The sequence below is a fragment of the Rhea americana genome, unplaced genomic scaffold (assembly GCF_003343005.1).
Source record: "Rhea americana isolate MKP2758 unplaced genomic scaffold, rheAme1 scaffold_165, whole genome shotgun sequence".
Lineage (NCBI taxonomy): Eukaryota > Metazoa > Chordata > Aves > Rheiformes > Rheidae > Rhea > Rhea americana.
In genome coordinates, this window is record NW_028185761.1 from 1732875 (window position 1) to 1750413 (window position 17539).

At 43.6% G+C, this 17539-nt stretch overlaps 1 protein-coding gene across 1 annotated transcript in view; it reads right to left on the reverse strand.

Moving 5' to 3' along the window:
• Nucleotides 1–17539, reverse strand: part of GDPD5 (glycerophosphodiester phosphodiesterase domain containing 5) — a 179076-nt gene that overhangs the window by 112133 nt on the left and 49404 nt on the right. The window contains exon 2 of the mRNA XM_085300572.1: nucleotides 4965–5139. Within this exon, the coding sequence (XP_085156698.1) occupies nucleotides 4965–5081 (117 nt within the window). The 5' untranslated portion in view covers nucleotides 5082–5139. The remainder of the gene's footprint in view (nucleotides 1–4964; nucleotides 5140–17539) is intronic.

Consider the following 17539-nt stretch of genomic DNA (forward strand, 5'->3'; position numbering starts at 1 on the left):
ACACTCCTGCACTTGATTCTTGCCTCTTATTAGCTCCACTTTCCCCACCTTTTCAAGCTCTTAATAAGGATGTGGTTTATTAAATAACAGCTTAATACCCGTAGGATTAGAGCATTCAGCCATCAGAAAGCAGGTGGATTTCAGTATGTTTTACCAATCAAGACTTCGTTGCAATCATTGGTCCCTTCATTTGCAACATCTCAGGACTTGTTACAAGAGGAATGGAAGGAAGGAAGAAAAGACGTTGCAGAAGTACTGTGAAGTGCAACATTCAAACAGCTAATTTAAATGCTGTCAGTGATGCTTCAAAGCAGAAATCACAGAGATCTCACGGCTTCAGTCATCTGGGATCCCAGGCTGACAATTTTGGTTTCATTCCCAGGTGACAAGGGACTTTCCTGCTGCATGCAACCACGTCAGGCACCTATCCAGAACAGAGSAACAGGATCACTCTTCTGGGAGGACATAAAGCTTTATAAACCTGGGAAGCTTTGGTGGGAATGAAAGAGATGTTTCACAACAGGCTTGCTCCCTGGTTGGTTGGAAGTAYGGTATCAGCAGTGTCTGTCACTGAGCATAGAAGCCAAAGCCTTTAGTAAACAGTTGTAGTATTTTATTCTCTTTGACAGCAAATTAAACAAGATTATTGCAAAACTCCTGAGATTTTTCAGTAGTTATTAACTGCAAAAACTGGTTAGCTGACTGGTTTTTGATTTTGTCAGCAAAATAAAAGGATATCATTGCAATTTCCTTCTGTAGAATATTTCTTTCCCCACTGCTGCCTGGGACAACAGTTGTCTGCTGTGGACAGACAACACTGTTTAGGAGACGGTGAAAAAACAGAACAAAAATCAGTTTATACCTCTAACTCCCGTTTCATGTTTATACAAAGCAACCCATCAGCATCTCCCAAGCAGAAACAGATGGAAAGCTTCAAGGGGAAGAATCAGATCCCCTAAATCCTGTAGYGTCTGCTGATCCTTCAGCATCTTGGGATGGATGTTACGAGCTGCTATCACCAGCTCTGGACTCCACACCCAGAGCAAGAGCTGTTCTGGTGTTGCCATACCTGGCAGCGGGTCATTTAAGGTGAAGCACAAGCTGTGCACGGAGCACCGTGTTTATACGCTGCAATTAGCGATACGTTTCTCCAGGCGCTTGATTGCTGGCAATCCATCAACAGGATGGCATTACCCAGTGCTACATAGGAAGCTGTCGTTCGTACTTTAAACCTTCAAAAACAACTACGTGCTAAGCTTTGTTTACTCACATTTTCTGTGTTCAAGGCAATAGAGCCCTGTTAAGATGATGCACTGATCTCATAAGAACTTCCTYGGTTCAAAACAGCACGAACAAGCCGTAGTTGGATCAGAAATYACTTCCTCACACCAGCTCCAGAGGTTATTATGCTCTGAATCTCAGCAAGACCATTTCTTCTATGTTTTTCATTAAAAAGATCCATTAAAAATTTAAATAATGTGAAAGGGCAACTTGGAAGCAAAGCTGAAGCTGCACAGCAGAAAAAGGAATTTTGTAGCTGCTCAAAATTGATTCAGAAAGGTTAAAAAAAAAGAAAAGAAAAGAAAAGAAAAAGAAAGAAAAAAAAAGAAAAGAAAAAGAAAGAAAAAGCATGCAGGTTGGGTGCCTTCAAACCCCTCCACTCCTAGAAGGTCAGAGGAGGGTAGGAGGTAGTTACGGATCCAGCAAGCACTGTCCCAAAAACTTAGAACTCAAGCTTACAATTAAAATTCTCATTTTCATGCAAGTTTCCTATGTGTAGTAGAAAGCCTGATTTGYATAAATTTAGGGGGAGAGGAGAAGAATCATTAAAAGTCTGGCTGATGAGCAGCAGCGAAATTCAGGATATATTTATACTCATCAGTGGACAGTTTCAAGGTGGAATGCTCTTTGCAAGGCTGAGTTGTTGCCCAAATTCAGGTGAAGGCCTTTTAGTCTAGAAACTCTAACCTTTTAAAACACAGGTCATGCTGTAGCCGACCCTAAGAAAAGCTGCTTTCTGATAATTAAGGAATATAAACATAACACATTACATATATGTGTATACATGTGTGTGTGTATATATATATATATGTATATATTTATATAAAAACATACATATATATATATATATACACATACACACACACACACTCTATTCTTTCCCTCCCAGGATTTTTGCAAGACTTAAGACCTCCTACACTCTATTTTTATAGAAACTATGCTCAAGGAAAAGTGTATTATACTACAAATGCCTCTACTCTAGGTCCACAGTGATCAGGTTATAATAGGTCTGGATATATGTCAATACAGTAGGTAATATTAACATGCTAAAGCCTTTTATATAAAACAAATAAGCACTTAAATTATGATATGGCATTGGTCTGWCTAACCTCTCAGATTGACCTAAATACTGTGGCTGGATACATGGCAACTGGAGTCGATCGGCGTATACAAAACTTTCTATCCCTAAAATGCGACACCCTGAGACCCTGACAAATCTTCCACGTCCCAGAAGCGTACAGATGCAGACCCCAGATCGCCAAACCCCACAGCTGGGAACACTGCCCATCCTTGGCTCAGAGCTTCACTGAACTGCAGAGATCGGGGTTTGCTCTGCAGGAGGGTCCTGGATTTGAGCAATGCCATGAAACGCTCTCCCGCCCGATCCAAAGAGGATGAAGGATGCTACCACTGGTTTGAAACCTGTAGAAGATACCTGCTTGTTTAAACAACCAAAGGCTATTTCRCAATAAATAAAAAAAATAAGAACACATGGAAAAAGAGATTTCCACACTCCTTTTACACATATCCTACAGTTCATGTCCATTCTTTGCAGCGCCTGAACACCTACAAATAGACCATCCAAGAGAGGACAGACAGCCTTTGTTTGTACTTCTTCCCCCAAAATATGGTGTTACCATAACTCATTCCATCACTAATCTCTGCAAATTTACTAACAGCACAATGAGAATGGATACCTCTTATCTTGAGTTTACATAGCTTATAGCTAATTCTAGTCTTTCCTTCTTGTGCTCCTCTAAGAATTAAGTCGTTTTCTCTATTTTGGCAATCAAGATTTGAAGACGAGGCCTCATGTAGATATCAACGCTACTCACTCGGACTGGACATATTTTTAAACCTAGCCCAGGCATTTTTAAACCCAGCCTAGATTCTCTTCCATATTAAAATCATACACACAACACCACAGATTTGGAAAGTTGCTACTGATGGTAAAAAAATCAGTGCAAACAGGAGTGGATTTTGCTCAAAAATTAAGTCAATGGCAGTTTTTATATGGAATTCTAGCTAATAAATATAATATTCTTGTTCATAAGAAATAAGGCATTTTGAGTATTTAATTTAGTAGATGCACGGTTGCCAAGACATTACATCCCACTGTTTTCCTGTCAAAGTCTCAGAAGCGCAACTACACCCTCCRCTACGGACGTACCCGGGCGTCTGCTCAAAGGAAACTTCTGTTGGCTCAGAAGCGTTAGCTCAGAATAAGCTGGCCACGTTGAAGGAGGAGGGGGGAAAAAAAGAAAATACACAGCACAAATATTTCTACTCTGTAAAAGGAAGTTTGTTTTACGCTGCACAAACGCAAACCGTGACTTTTTTTTTTTTCCCCTTCTCGATTCGCATGGGATTTCCCAGCCCAACGGCACCATCAATCGATGCGATTCACAACGGGGCACGCTTTGGCACGAGACCCGCCGCCCAGACGCGCTCACGCCTTGACAGCGTGTTTTCCAGAGCAGAGGCACTCCACTGCCTGACAGAGCCCTGGTTATACGCTTAAAATAAAACAGAGCARCTAACTGTCACCGGAGCAAACCGAGCTCTCAAAGAAAAACAAAAAAAGGGATCTCCAGGGAGCATTGCAGGAACAAACAAGATTTAAGTTTTGTTCTATGGTTTCTTTTAAGCAGTAAGAGCACTAAAAGTAAAAATAATAACAATTAAAAAAAAGCACGGTGTGGAGCAGAGAATAGTAATACACAACAACCATCATGCAGAAGATGGAATAAGATGGATACGTTTTTTCACCCTCCTCCTTGCAAACCTGTGTTTGTGCAGAAGGAGGACAAATTATCCCTAAGAGGCCCACTGCTCAAGCCCAGCTAGTTCTTKCTTTGTGCCATCCTTCCCTTTCACAGCAGCTTATTTCCATACATGTGGAGGTTGGCAATTGTGGAGAAATGTCCCATGTGCTCCCAATCCTACCTCATCCTCAGTGCACAGCACATTTTGAAATAACTCCATTTGCTACAAAGCAAGAGGGATTAGGGTTTGGGTAGGTCTTTCCCCCCCCCTTCATTTCTAACATCAGTTCACATGAAGTTGCAGCCTCCCATCAGCACCTCAGATTCTCCCAAGAGAGGACATCACTGTGCTGGCTTTAGATACAAAAGTCTCCTCAACTTCCCCAGGTGAAGTTTCTAACCCAGAGGCTGGGCTAGAAAAACATATCTTAGGAGAGTGCCACCACTCCACGTTGGCCAGACTCAGGCTGCTTCTTTGCAGCTCTTCATTTGCCTCTACCTACAGGCCAATGGTCAAAGAAACCMAAAAGCACACCACAAAAAGTGGAACAAGTCGAAAACACAAGTCTTCCCCAGTACTGAAGGGAAAATACATAGAGATTTGGCCAACCTCTTGCCACTCATCCCCTTTGAGCACCAGAACAAGCAACGCTTTCACACTTGCCACAGCAACCATGGGTGTGAGGACTTCTCTTGTCCAACACATTAAAATGCATTCAACTTAATGCAAGGCAGATCTTTCGGYAGACTTTCACCATCTACCCAAGCCTACTAAAACCAAGCAAAACAGYATCCATCATTTCTAGCAGAGATCTCTTCTACAGTCAAAGCTTAAGGTTGAGTTTCCACAGCAAACCACAGTCCAGCATTGCCAGGAAGAAGAGATATGGGTACAGGGCATCAGAGCACGCTACCAACCTTGGTGGTGTCATCATGTGATCGCTGGTACCGTTTCCAGCGGCAGCCGTAGATTCCCGTCAGGCACGACAAGCATAGCTGTGGCTCGTAATACTGCAGCGGTTGGTGTTTAACCATGCTCCTTCCAGCCCCTCAGGAGCGAGGTATCAGAAATCCATCAGGTCCTGGGAACACTCTTCAGCAGGAGGAGAAAAGAAAGGAAAGCAAAACAAAAAACAACAAAAAAAAAGGAAATTAAAAGTGATATTTCCATATATTAACACACAGCTTAAAAATTAACCATGTCCTCTGACTATTAAGAGAGGAGAAATGGTAATCAGAACTAATCCCAGCCCTGCCAACATCTCAAGCTTGTTACTCAACAAGACTGAGAAGTTTAATTAGTTTGCATGTTGTGTTTTCTTGTGCTGCTTCTAGCACTCCACTGAAAGTGAATATATTCATTGCAACCATCAATAAGAAATGCCACACAAGGACAAGAGCAGTAGACAGACTACATACAGTCTGGATGATTAGCTTTATAGAAATGACTGAAATGCAAAAGAAAAAAAAAAAGAACACATACCCTCAGCTAGCACAACCTTAAAATCAACTTGGAGACCTCTGCAAAACTGCACTCCAGCCAAGGTAAATTAGTTTATCATGAGCATCCTACAGAGGCTGCAAGACAGTCCCAACCGAGAAGGTAACACTTCTGCRTGTGCAGCAAGAGGTGGATATTCCCCTTCCTTTGCACACCTCCAAATGAGCTGTAGAAGGATGCGGGTGGGAGGCGGAGCCGGCTGCAGTYGTCACCCAGGAAAAAGATCCCCTCCCCACCAAGCTGCATGCACTCCCCAGGGGCCACACTGACTTCGAAACAGTTGCCCTATTTGACACGCGTGGTAACATTGCTGTTTCGAGGAAAGTACTACACTCCATCGATTGCGTGCATTGGGTGTCACAAGGCTGTGTTTTATATTTAGGCACTCGCTTTCGTCTCAAATTCATAACAAGAAAGCCCAGGTCATCCTACGTTCTTACTAATTCATAGAGTTAGCACTCAGAAACAGGGACCCGAAAGCAAACGTTTGCTAGTCTGGAGGCATCGTACTGATATTTCTCAGCTGTACTTAACTCCCACCAGGGGTTTTCCACTGTTTCCTGGTGCACAAGTGCATCCCCACAGCCCTACACATTGCTTTTTCAYGGGTAATCAGCGCACTATGATTGATGCTCAATGGGAGTTGASCTTGCAAAGTGTTTGGCTGTCTTCGAAGGATGCATAGTTGCATGCACTATCTGCACTTAYTTACAGGAATAAAGTCAATCCTGCCCTAGGGTAACTGCTTCATTTCCTTTTAACTCAGATCCCTAGTACTCCGGTCTTGCAGAAGGACATGACAGCTATGAGTAGCAACATCCYCACTCACACTGGCAAAGTCTGGCAGGCCTGAGCAGGTGGGTTGGACTAGATGATCTCCAGAGGTCCCTTCCATCCTCAATAGTTTTGCAATTCTGTGATTAAAGACATATGCTGGCCATCTAATGAGGACAATCACCTGTTGCTATGTCCCACTAAGAACTAGGCTCACCCAACTTCTTCCTACAGCTGAAGCATAAAGGGATGTTGCAAGCATTATGGCAGAGACCAGAAGACATTTCAGCAAGGATAAAATCAGCTCAGCCCCTCCAGCTTCTGCCCTTTTCTGTGTTCGTTTGCTGTCTGTATTTTGCACTGACAGCCCGGGACAGGCCTGTCCTGGCTCTCACTAATTAGGACTCAGCATCCCGGAGGCAGACAGATCTTGCTAGCTGGCTGTTGCTGTTTCAAAGCTCAGCAGACCGTACTGTTCTGTCTCCAGAGCTCACAACCCACAGCTCCTCTGCCCTCCTTTCACATAAGCACACGCCGTAGCTTTGTCCTTTCGGTAAATCTCTCTAGAAAGCTCTCTGCACTGCTCGCGGCWCTGACCCAAGCAGATGACACAAGGGCACTCAGTTCTCCCCCTGTTTAGTGGCTCCTGGTTGGCCTGGATCCCCACGTGCTCTCATTCATCCCCTTGGGGAAGGCGTGTAGGACAGTGTCAAACACATCCAGTCCAAAACRAGAGCTATTTGCTGATTATCTGGCACCCTCTGCGCTCTCCTAGCTCATCTTACCCCAAGCACCRCACCCCACCTTCGTGGCCTCCTACTTGAGGTCACTTCCCTGCCTGCATGTCATCTTCTCTCATGCTATTTATAAAACTCTGCATTAGTCACTGCACAAGTTGCCTGCTCTCTTCTCTCCTCCAGCTTTTGTCTGCTTCGGTTTGTCCCCACAACATGAGTTTCCTGGGTTGCCTTCTCCACATGTCAGCAGCACACTGCAGGCAAAAACAACTGCCAGCTAGAGTAGGACAAATACGCAGAGTCTATAGAGTTAGATGCTGTTTAAGAAACTTGGACAAAGCCGTGATCTCTGCCCTGAAGATCCTAAATGGTAAGTGATGTACAAAACACTGTGGGACACAAGCAGGACCTAAAGTCAGGCACAGTTAACAACCCCACATTACTAGCCTGAAAAGCTAGCAGACTGCAGCAAGTAGAAAGAAAAACCCTCATGAAGTCATCTCCAAAGGACACCACTTCTCCCGAGTTCTGCCTCATCCTGCTTCATTCATGCAAAGTAAGAGGGCAAATAGACAACCTCATCCTTTAAAAGATTTCTAAAGGACTTTTACTTGCTAGCTTAAAGGATTCACACTGCAAACCCAACAAAAACACAAGACTTGAGCATTTCATCGCTGTTCTTTTGGGAAGCCACTAGCTGCTCTCCATCCTTCCCCTCTAGCCCAAAGCACCTGGAAAAGTGGTGCCATACAACCACCATACATGCACACCAGATTTTCTGTTTGAACAGTTAGGATTTACCAGCTCTGACATCCAACTCATTCAAAGTGGCAGGAGCCAGGGAACAGAGGCTGCCCTTCGGAAATAATAAAACGCATTATGCGAGTCTTGGATCCATCTTTCTTTAAGGAAGCTGAGACTGGAGCACTTCAGTCCCTAGTTGAAGCTTTATAGTTCAAAGTTTRACTCTACCCGAAGATGGGAGCTTTAGTCAGTGTCGTTATAGCATCACAAAGTGATGCTGGGAGTTAGCAGAGATAAGATCTACACTCATGCACACATACACACACATCTTCATGCCAAAAAAGATAACAATCTGAACAGATGACAATATAGAAAAAAGGATAGGAAACAAGGAAAGATAACAGACAGTGCCCCAGGTAACGCTGTTGCCCCAAGTGTTTGGCAGGGACTGTCCACAGATGATCATAGACTGACACAGACAGGCTACTCATATTCAGTAGCTATTTTCCATGTTGTTGTTCCCCTCTCTCTCTCAAAAAAAAAAAAAAAAAAAAAAAAAAAAAAAAAAAAAAAAACAAAAAAAAAACCACGCTCATAACTCAATGGAAATCCATCAGGAAATGAAACTTGGACCCCAAATTCTCTTCAAATGTGGAGTGTGGGGAAGAGTTTGAGCTTGGGAAGCTCAGATAAAGCTTCAATCAATCATTTCTTTAACGTCATCAAAAGCATAGAGAGATCCATGAACAGAAAACCTCACCGCTAGGACCTTCATTTCAGCACTAGCTGAGACTGAAAGTTTCCCACATAGAAAAGCAATCAGTTTTCAGATGCATTCCCCAAGATCCCTGTATTTTACCAGCACACCCATTTGTCAGCTGCTAATGGAAAACTGCAGCACAACACATGCTCTCAGGAATCAGTGGCAGTACACACGCTACGTGCGCTACACTTGGCTAGAGTGCAAAGTTTTGCCTTGATCACTACATCCGACTGCAGTGCCAGGCGCCTTTCMTCACTTCTCATCTCCTTGACTACATCTGAAGGGGCCAAGGCACTCCAGTGGCATTTCCATCACCTTAGCACAACTTATATTAGGTAGCTGATAGAGCTGTTGGGACAAGTGTCACAAGCTAGCAGGTACACGAAGAGCTCTCATCTCAGAGTGTTCGCCTTGGAAGACACGATCTGTGATTCAACCTGTTCCAGATACAAACATCCCCCATGACACTGCATCCAGCAAGGCTATCAGTCAAAGGCACAAGCTTTCACCATGGTAAGCAGCCCATCCACAGCTCGTGGAGGCACTGGAGCCATTTCGAATGGCATTGTTTTAACAAGGTAGAGGTGCACTTCAAAGGAGGACAGGGACCAGCCACCAGGCTTTCTCACAGAAGAAGAATTTTACCAGAAACTCCAGGAATCAGGTTAGGCATGAAAGTTTCAAGTTTACTGTCCAGTTCTGAAGAGCATCCACCAAGCTCCCACAGCAGCATCTAATGCAGCATCTCCCAGACGGGGTCCAGGAGGGACACAAGTGTTTTCAGTGCAGGAGGGCAACCAAAGAGCACATCTGCCAAACGACACCGTCACCAGAAGGCACTGCTGGAGGGTTTTAGGAGCAGCCAGAATCCACTAAATACAACTAGGAGGGARCAAACTGATTTTGCTCGGAAAAGACCACCAAGGAAAAACACAACTAAGACCCTATAACCCACCAAGCAAAGCTCTTGTCCCAGTCCTCTCACTGAGCCTCAGTGCASAGAGATGTTATGGGAGCCCACTTGCTTCACCAGCATTGCCAGCCTCAGTCTTGCTGCAGATCTGGGCTGCAGAAGCTTCTCAAATCATTTCAGGGAGCTCTTTATAAAAGAAGTCAGCAGAGGGAAGAAATCCAACATGAGTTAAAAGGGCATTCCAGTAACTTGAGTGCCTTTGCTTTGAATTGCACAAGGCACAACCTACAAGCCTAAAAATTGTTCCCTCTTCTCCAAGGGCACTATTAGGTGATGCACAGAAACCCACAGCAGAAAGAAAAACAGACAGCACAGCACTCGTCCTCTCCTCCTCTCTACCACATACAGGCACCTGAGTAATATCAGACTGTGCCAGAAGAGGTTGAAGTACCACCAGCAAGACATTGCTGAAGATAGTGCACTGACAAAATCGCCGCACTGATACCATCTGTCCGGAGATCCTTGCTTGGTCGCGATCATGGACTGCTACCAGAAACRGATTTAACGGAGAGAAGCAGAAGTCCATGCCCTACAATCACTGTTCCCGTGACATCATGACATCTACCTACAGCTTTCAGGTGGAGAAAGCAGGCTATGAATGATTCAAACCTTTGCTGGTTAGCGTTACATACAGAAATGAAAACAGGAAGCAAGACAACATACATTAATTATTCAAATTCAGCAACATGCACCAGAAGGAGAAAGAAAAAAGGGGGAAAAAAAAAAAACCACACAAACCCACACAGCCCATCAACCTTGACTTTAAAGATGCATCATCTGCCAATGGCTACAAACTTCCTTGAGCTGAATAGTTTGCCAGCCAACTTGCCCGAAAAGGGGGAGTCCATCTGTAAATACAGCAGGAGCATTTTCTGAAGGCTCCAGGATGCCTAATYAGCACACGCTGCATTCTCGAGATACAGGGCTGTAGGTATCTGTTACAGACTGTGACATATCTTTTTCTCCAAAGCTGTTTGGAAAGGAATGCAAGAAGAAAAAAATAYATATATAGATATATCAAGTTGTAGATTTAAAAGGGAAGCTCTCTGGGGAGATTTGGCCTAAAAATTTGTATTTTTCTCTGAGTTAACCCCTCCATCCCTATAATCTTAGGGCAATACTCCAGATCATGAATGGAGAGAGGACAGAGCAAGTGGGACTCATCATTTCCATTATACCATGTTTGCTAAATCTCAATGCTATCAGTTTAGCAGAGGAAGAGCAACAGCAAAAGTCCTGAAGCGTGCTAGGTAAATAATGTGAATGAAGTCACAGAATAATAAGTTTAATAGGATCTGACCTTTTCACACAGCATGGTACAGTCCAAGTACTTCCCCCTAATTCCCCTTTCAGTTTTTATCCATCAGCCTGGCTTCATGCAGGTCACACACTGATCTCATTCAGCTTCTTGGGAAGAATCTTTTAATAGCCTGGAGGCAAGCAGCTTGCAATGCATCCACTGACCCAAAACCCCAGAGCAGCACTATAAGCAGGGCTATYCTAGATGCTTATGTGGTTGGCCAGAGTGGTTCGGGGGAGCTGGGGGAAGAGACAAGAGCTACTAGAGCAAGTCTGCTGGGTTCTGCCTGCATCGTCTTCATCTTCTACCTCAAGCCTCTCAGTCATCCTAGGCCAGTTCAGAACGCAGCACATGACTTCTCGCTCGAGTCCGCCAAGGACTGCTAAGTTGGATCAAAGAAACAGAGAGCCAAAATCAGCTGAAAATGTTCTAATGCACTGTTAATCGTGGGCCAGCTGAGGTCCATGAGGACACTGGAGTGCACAAACATCTATTGCTCAGGGGCGAGGAGGACAGCTGTGGCCTTCTGCAACATCTCCATCCAACAAGACAGGGCTAGAAATACCCAGAAAATGGAAAAAAAATTAGTCCCTGTGGGTTTGCACCTGGGTCTAGAAGCTCCTATGGCATCAGAGAAGTAGATTCATTGGAGGGATGAGGATAGCTGAGAAACATGGTCATCGTCACAGYCGTGTCTCACCGTGTTCCCCTCTAACTGGGGAAGCCAAACAGGCCATCTCAGTGGTGGAAAACCCAAAATCAGAGCAGGCCTTAAGCAGACAGGGTTCAACTTCCCCCAAGCCAGGCCCAAGGACACATGCCCYACTTTCAGTGCAAATACTGCAAGACATACAGACTCCAGGAATGTCTGAGACTCTTTACTATCCTATATTTTAAAAAGAGCCTTGACAGATTCCTACTGCTTTCTACATTAAAAGAAGTATTTTTCCCCTCATTGGTGACTCATGGGATCACAGTTTATCATGAATTTCTGTAATGTTTCAACATCTCCATCTCTTRTTACAAGCCATGTCAAGTTAGTAATAGTTAAAACACTGAGCTGAGCAAATAAGTACTTATACTGATTACACGAGGATGTTGCATGAGAATGTTACCAAAAACCAATTACCCCACTGATATTCTTGTGAACATTCATCCAATTGTTCCCCTAATTACACTGGAAAATACTGGATTTTCTTTAAATACTTCCTAATAATAGTTTACCTTTTCATAAACACACCCTCCAGTTCTAAATATAATAAATAAATAAATAAATATCTTAATTTTTCCTCAGCTACGACTGAGATGATCAAAAGCGTTAAAATAAACTGATCTAAATTCTCATGACTTTCACGGTTTTCGTACCAGTCTTTTCTTTAATATACTGAACATATCCAAAACCAAGTAATGCAATTTCACTTCCCCCAGCCTGGAAAATTGAAATGGGAAAGGGAAAATATCCCCATCTGTTTAATAATAGAACAGCTCTTACAGAGGGATATTTGCTACAGCCATTCCCACAGGGGAGGGGAAAAAAAAAATATATATATATATATATATATGCACGCTGAGCAGTATTTTCCGTGTTTTGTTGGCTCAGACACAGAGCATCTCAACTTGCAGGATCAAGATTTAATTTCAAGGCGGGAACAGTAAGAGAACACCTCAAAAGCCACGAGCAGCTTCCACCCTGGAGACGCTGCATTTCAACTGAAGATAGCACGCAAGCAACGGTTGTGATGACCCTCCCCAGCTCGCTGGRGACTTCTTGATAACCCAGCAGGGTTATGCTTCCCAACACACTGTCACTCCATGCTCTGGAAATAGGATTGGGTTAGAGTTCTCCTGCCCAGGGTACAAACATTCAAAAAAAAAATTTTTTTTTTTTTTTAATCTGGACAACAGTTAAGAGTCCCTGCACAAGTGAAAACTACAGATGTGTTAAAAGTGACAATTGCCTCTTTTTTGAGTGTCAGAAAAAGATAATCAAAAGCAAGGTGTTCCTCGACACATGCATGCATGCGTATAAATAGAGCATTTTAGATCAGAATTGAGATGGGAAAGTTTGTATTGACAAAACACCCCTGCCCTAAAAGTCGTATGGTGCTGCCCCAGTGACAGAAAATATAAGGGGGGGGGAAGTATGCAGAGCTTATTTTGGTCTGTCATAGGAGCTCCAGAGTTACAGCTCCAACTCTTACACTTCTGAAGGGGAACACCACCATCTTCCTGATGCCTGATGATGCCAAAAGCCCTATGACTACTTCCCAACGCAGGGAGACAACCAGCAGATCCGCTTTGATTCACAACGCGGCAAGAGACAACCCAAATAGTCAGGGATCCGGCTGACGCGTAGCCCCTGTGGGTCTGACCTGTTGTTTATTGTTCTCAAGTTTTTTCTAAAAAAAAAAATAAAAAATAAAATAAATAACGCTTTGAAACTAGGGCAGCATGTAGTTTGGGGTTGTACACTTCCAGTTAATGAGAATTCAGACTTCAAAAGATAAACACTTCAAAGGGATTACAAAAGAAAAACTTAGACTTTAATCTCGTTAAACAAAGAAGCGTAGTGCACGCTTACGCCCTCTGCAATCCAGCTGCTTACCATTTTCCACACTAAGGGTATATTTAGTGCCTCGCATTTTAAAAAGGGGCTGAAGAAATGGAACTGATCACCAGAAAACCCAGAAAACCTGTGCAAACTCCTTACGGAGGAACCACCAAATGGTGTTCTCTGCTTTCTGCAGGAGCCTTTGCAGTAAAGCCTTCTTGCAAGTCAAGGCATCGGGATAGATTGGTAAACCCAACAGCTCGACAATTTTGACTGTAGAAGAGCCTCAATCTTTCCCAAAGCTGAGAAGCAACCAAAGCCAGTTATGCAGATCTTCCCAATATTAGCAGAAWGCTGTATTTTTAATCTGCAATATGACAGCTGAGGTCGCACACAGCCTGACTTCAGGCTCTGCCTGCTCTGGCACATCTCAGCAGAGTCCTGCCCTCGAGCATGCCCCCAAGGAGACGGGATCACAGCACATGGCATGCTCATTCTCAGCAAGAGAAAAGCTTCCTAATTGGTTAAGGTTTTTTTTGTTTGTTTTGTTTTTTTTAATTCTAACAGCAGTTTGCACATCCTCAGGAGACAGCAGGAAGGGAAAAAAAAAAAAAAAGTACTGTTATAAGCCTGAAAGCCGATGCCTTGGGTTAAGGCAAAAATCAACTTTTCTTCATCTCAGCAAAGGAAAATGCACAGGAATGAAGAAAAGGAACGGAGAAATCTAGGATCTCTAGGAATGGCGAAAGCACAGATAATGCAGTTTATGATTAGTTCTGATTCTTCTTGGAAAGATGCTCAGAAATGGAGACCTAGAAGAYAACAGAGTAGAGCTGACAAACACCYGCAAGGAACCCCATTAGCTGTGCCCATCTGGTTTCTACATGGCCGTTCACTAGAAATCAGTGCAGCCAGCTCAGGTGACTTCCAGCTCCATGCTCAGAAGTCAAAAGCCAACAGGAAGTTGGAGATAGACAAAAATCACTGAAGACACYCCACACATCTGCTTGGGACACTGCCTGGCCTAGGCACAGCCCCAGAAAGAGAGAAACAAGAAGTGAAGTAGAGCAAAGAGATTTCTGTAAAATCTGTAAAACGCAGARGGGACTCGAGTCACTTTAGGGGTGGGTGGAATCAGAGATGGGATAGGATGGCTTTTCATCGAGAGAGGAAGAGATGATATACTTTCTGGTCCCCTCTGCCAATGACCTCCTGGCAACTTAAGCATGGAGAGAATTCACTCCTTTAGGGGCTGGTGAAATGATGGTCAACAGCTCCTGCCAGCACATCAGCAATTGCTCACATCTGCAAGTCTTCTGATGATGCTCTTTGCTCTCAAAAGTAGCCAAGAGAAGTTTTAAAGAAACCCAAGAGGTGCAAGACCCCATTATTCCTGGCAGAGAAATGCAACTATTAGTCACTGCAAAGACAGACAGTAGAGAGAAGTCTAAGATACCCAGCAAGATTAGTTCATTAGAAATGCTGTGGCTAGAGCTGATCCCACCTTCAGGCAGCTGGTGGATTAGGTATTGAAGGTTTATTTCCATCACTCCACCCCTAGTTGGGGTACCCATGGGGAACACRTCTCCTGTCTGCAGTAAGACTTACAGCTGTCAGACAGGATCAGCTACTGTTCTGCAGGCAGAGAAACATTAGGTCCTTTTTATTGCTGGAACATAAAAGCTAAATCCAGACATAAGCAGAGCCAAAAGGGAGTTCAAAGGAAAAAGAAAAAAAAAAAATCCACCAAAAGTAACAGAAAGAGATCAAGAAAGGCAATAAGAGCAACACCCTGGATTTCAATTCCARGGAGTAAATTAGCTCTATAATCTCTCTTCCTTTATTGTAATGCTTCCTGATTGAGAAATATTAAGTACRAGAGTGTCTACACTGTATCAGGGTCACATACCCTGATTAGAAGTGTACGAAAAGCTGAAGCAGTTCAACTGCTACAGGATTTTAGACTGTGAAAGACTCTACCTCAATCCTGTTGAGCCTATATTCRGTGAACACACGCTAACATCAACCTGAGGAATTGCTAGGAGGCTAGTGGACTTCAGTGGACACCAGGTTTCAGCTTTACTGGCAAAGGGCACATGCTGACTAATGGCCTTTCCCCAGGGTTCTCAAGGARGCCTTGCCAGTAGTGCCAGCATCCAGAAAAGCCACATAAAGATAAGTCCTTTATCCTTCAGAAAAATGGGCTTGCCATACTGAAAACAGAGTTAAGCCAGGCACCAGGAGATGCTGATGGGTTAAACCAGAAGAACGCTGAGGACCTTTCTACACASCTCAAAACGAGGGCTTTGAGACCCTTAACACGACTGACCACCTGAAGAAAATGAATCCCAGACCAGCCACTTCACTAGAGCTTTTCTGTGTTCAACAGTTTCCCAGCTAGGTGAGTGTTTGGGAAGAGGAAGGACAGCTTCCAGGAGGTAGTCAGGAGAGCTTGCACATTGCAGAAGTCAGTTGCTTATTACTTTCAGTTACAGCCATCACCAACCACAGAAAAATAAAGTTGACTAGAGAGTTTTCATGAGGCAGAGTCCCCAATGCACAGATGTGGCTCTGAATTATACAGGAGGGGTCACAGGCACTGCAGCACAGGTACTTCTCTCTTGGACCTCTTCCAGGGAGGAACATACTTAGAGCATGCTAAAAGTTCTGCAGCACATCGTTTCAGAGTGGTTGATGGCACTGGCACCACAAGAAAGAGTTAAAAATAAATAAATAAAAATCTGGGCCAGGAAAGAACRTCAGCAGAGCTAAGCAGAAGGGAGCACCAAGGCTAGAGAAGAGAGGAAAGAAAGCAACAGTAGGAGAAGACATTAAGACAAGATACCAAGGAAGCACAGCTAGATGCTGAAGCCAGCTATAAAGGGGCTCAAGCTCAAACAAAAGTTTTAATTTAAAATTATTTAAGGAATTAACAAGATTGCTTTATGTTTTTCCCTCTCCCAAGAGCTTTGCCATCTTCTCCAAGCTGAAGAACAATAGTTCACATCAAATCTTACCCATTTTTTGCATGTGCTTTTGCTGAGGAATTAAAAGGGAACAGAACTGTTTTTGAATGCCTACTCTGACACAGCGTTTCACAGATAAGCTTTTCTCCCTCCTCCTCAGTCCCCATTCCTAGTCTCAGCCCTGGAGAGATCACTGTGGTCACATGCAAATTGTATTACCTGGCCCTCTAAGAGGTTGTTTTAATCTCTGGAAGGCATTAGGAGCTTAAGCAGAAGTCCTTATCACACGTGTTGCTGTAGTGAGTTCATTCTCTGCTTTCCCCAGGATGCGTTCCCTACTACACCCCTGAAAATAYGGTTTACGCCAGCAGGGAAAGAAATGAACTGCATAAACTGTGCCAACAGCACTCATCTGAGAATGAGCAAAATGCCTCCACACCCACTGCACATACTTTAATTGAAACAGTAAGAGGAAGACAAAGAAGTCTGCAAGACTGGTTTTACAATCGATACTTTGCACGCCTGCTGTGCAACTGCTATCCAGAGAATTAAGCATGAATGTCTTTGGCTTAATGAGAGGATGACATGGAAAGTCCTAGTTTAATAAATTACAAGCTCTTTATTTCCTATGATTGACTCCTTCCATGCAGCTGCAAGAGACCAAAAAATTARAAAAATAAAAAAATTCTTACACAGCAGAGAAGCAGCTCCTTTCCTCCCAAGTAACTACCCTGCACACAACCAACACATTGCAAAGCACTGAAGTACACTCACCAATAAAATCAGCAATAAAAAACAGCACACACAAGCTGTTCCYTCTGCATCTTCCATGTCCTCTGTARTTCTGTTGCTCTACAAACCAGRTATCACTTCAGCTTCATACTCCCAAAACACGTATGTTAGCTTGATAAGACCCAAAACACACAGCAAACTCCTCCCCACTACACACACATTGGATACGCTATGGCCAAAGTAATCAAAAAAGTAGAACATAGCAGGATCTGGTGACATGCAAGACACGAAGAAGCCAACTTCCCCTCTCTGATTTGGAGGAACTTGTGGTTCTAACACACTTCCCTTCCATTGCAACCGGATTGATTTGAAGCAACTGAAACAGACCACTTGACACTGGAGAGGCCTTAGCTATAGTTCTAAGCATTCAGTTTTGGACAGAGTTTTTTTTT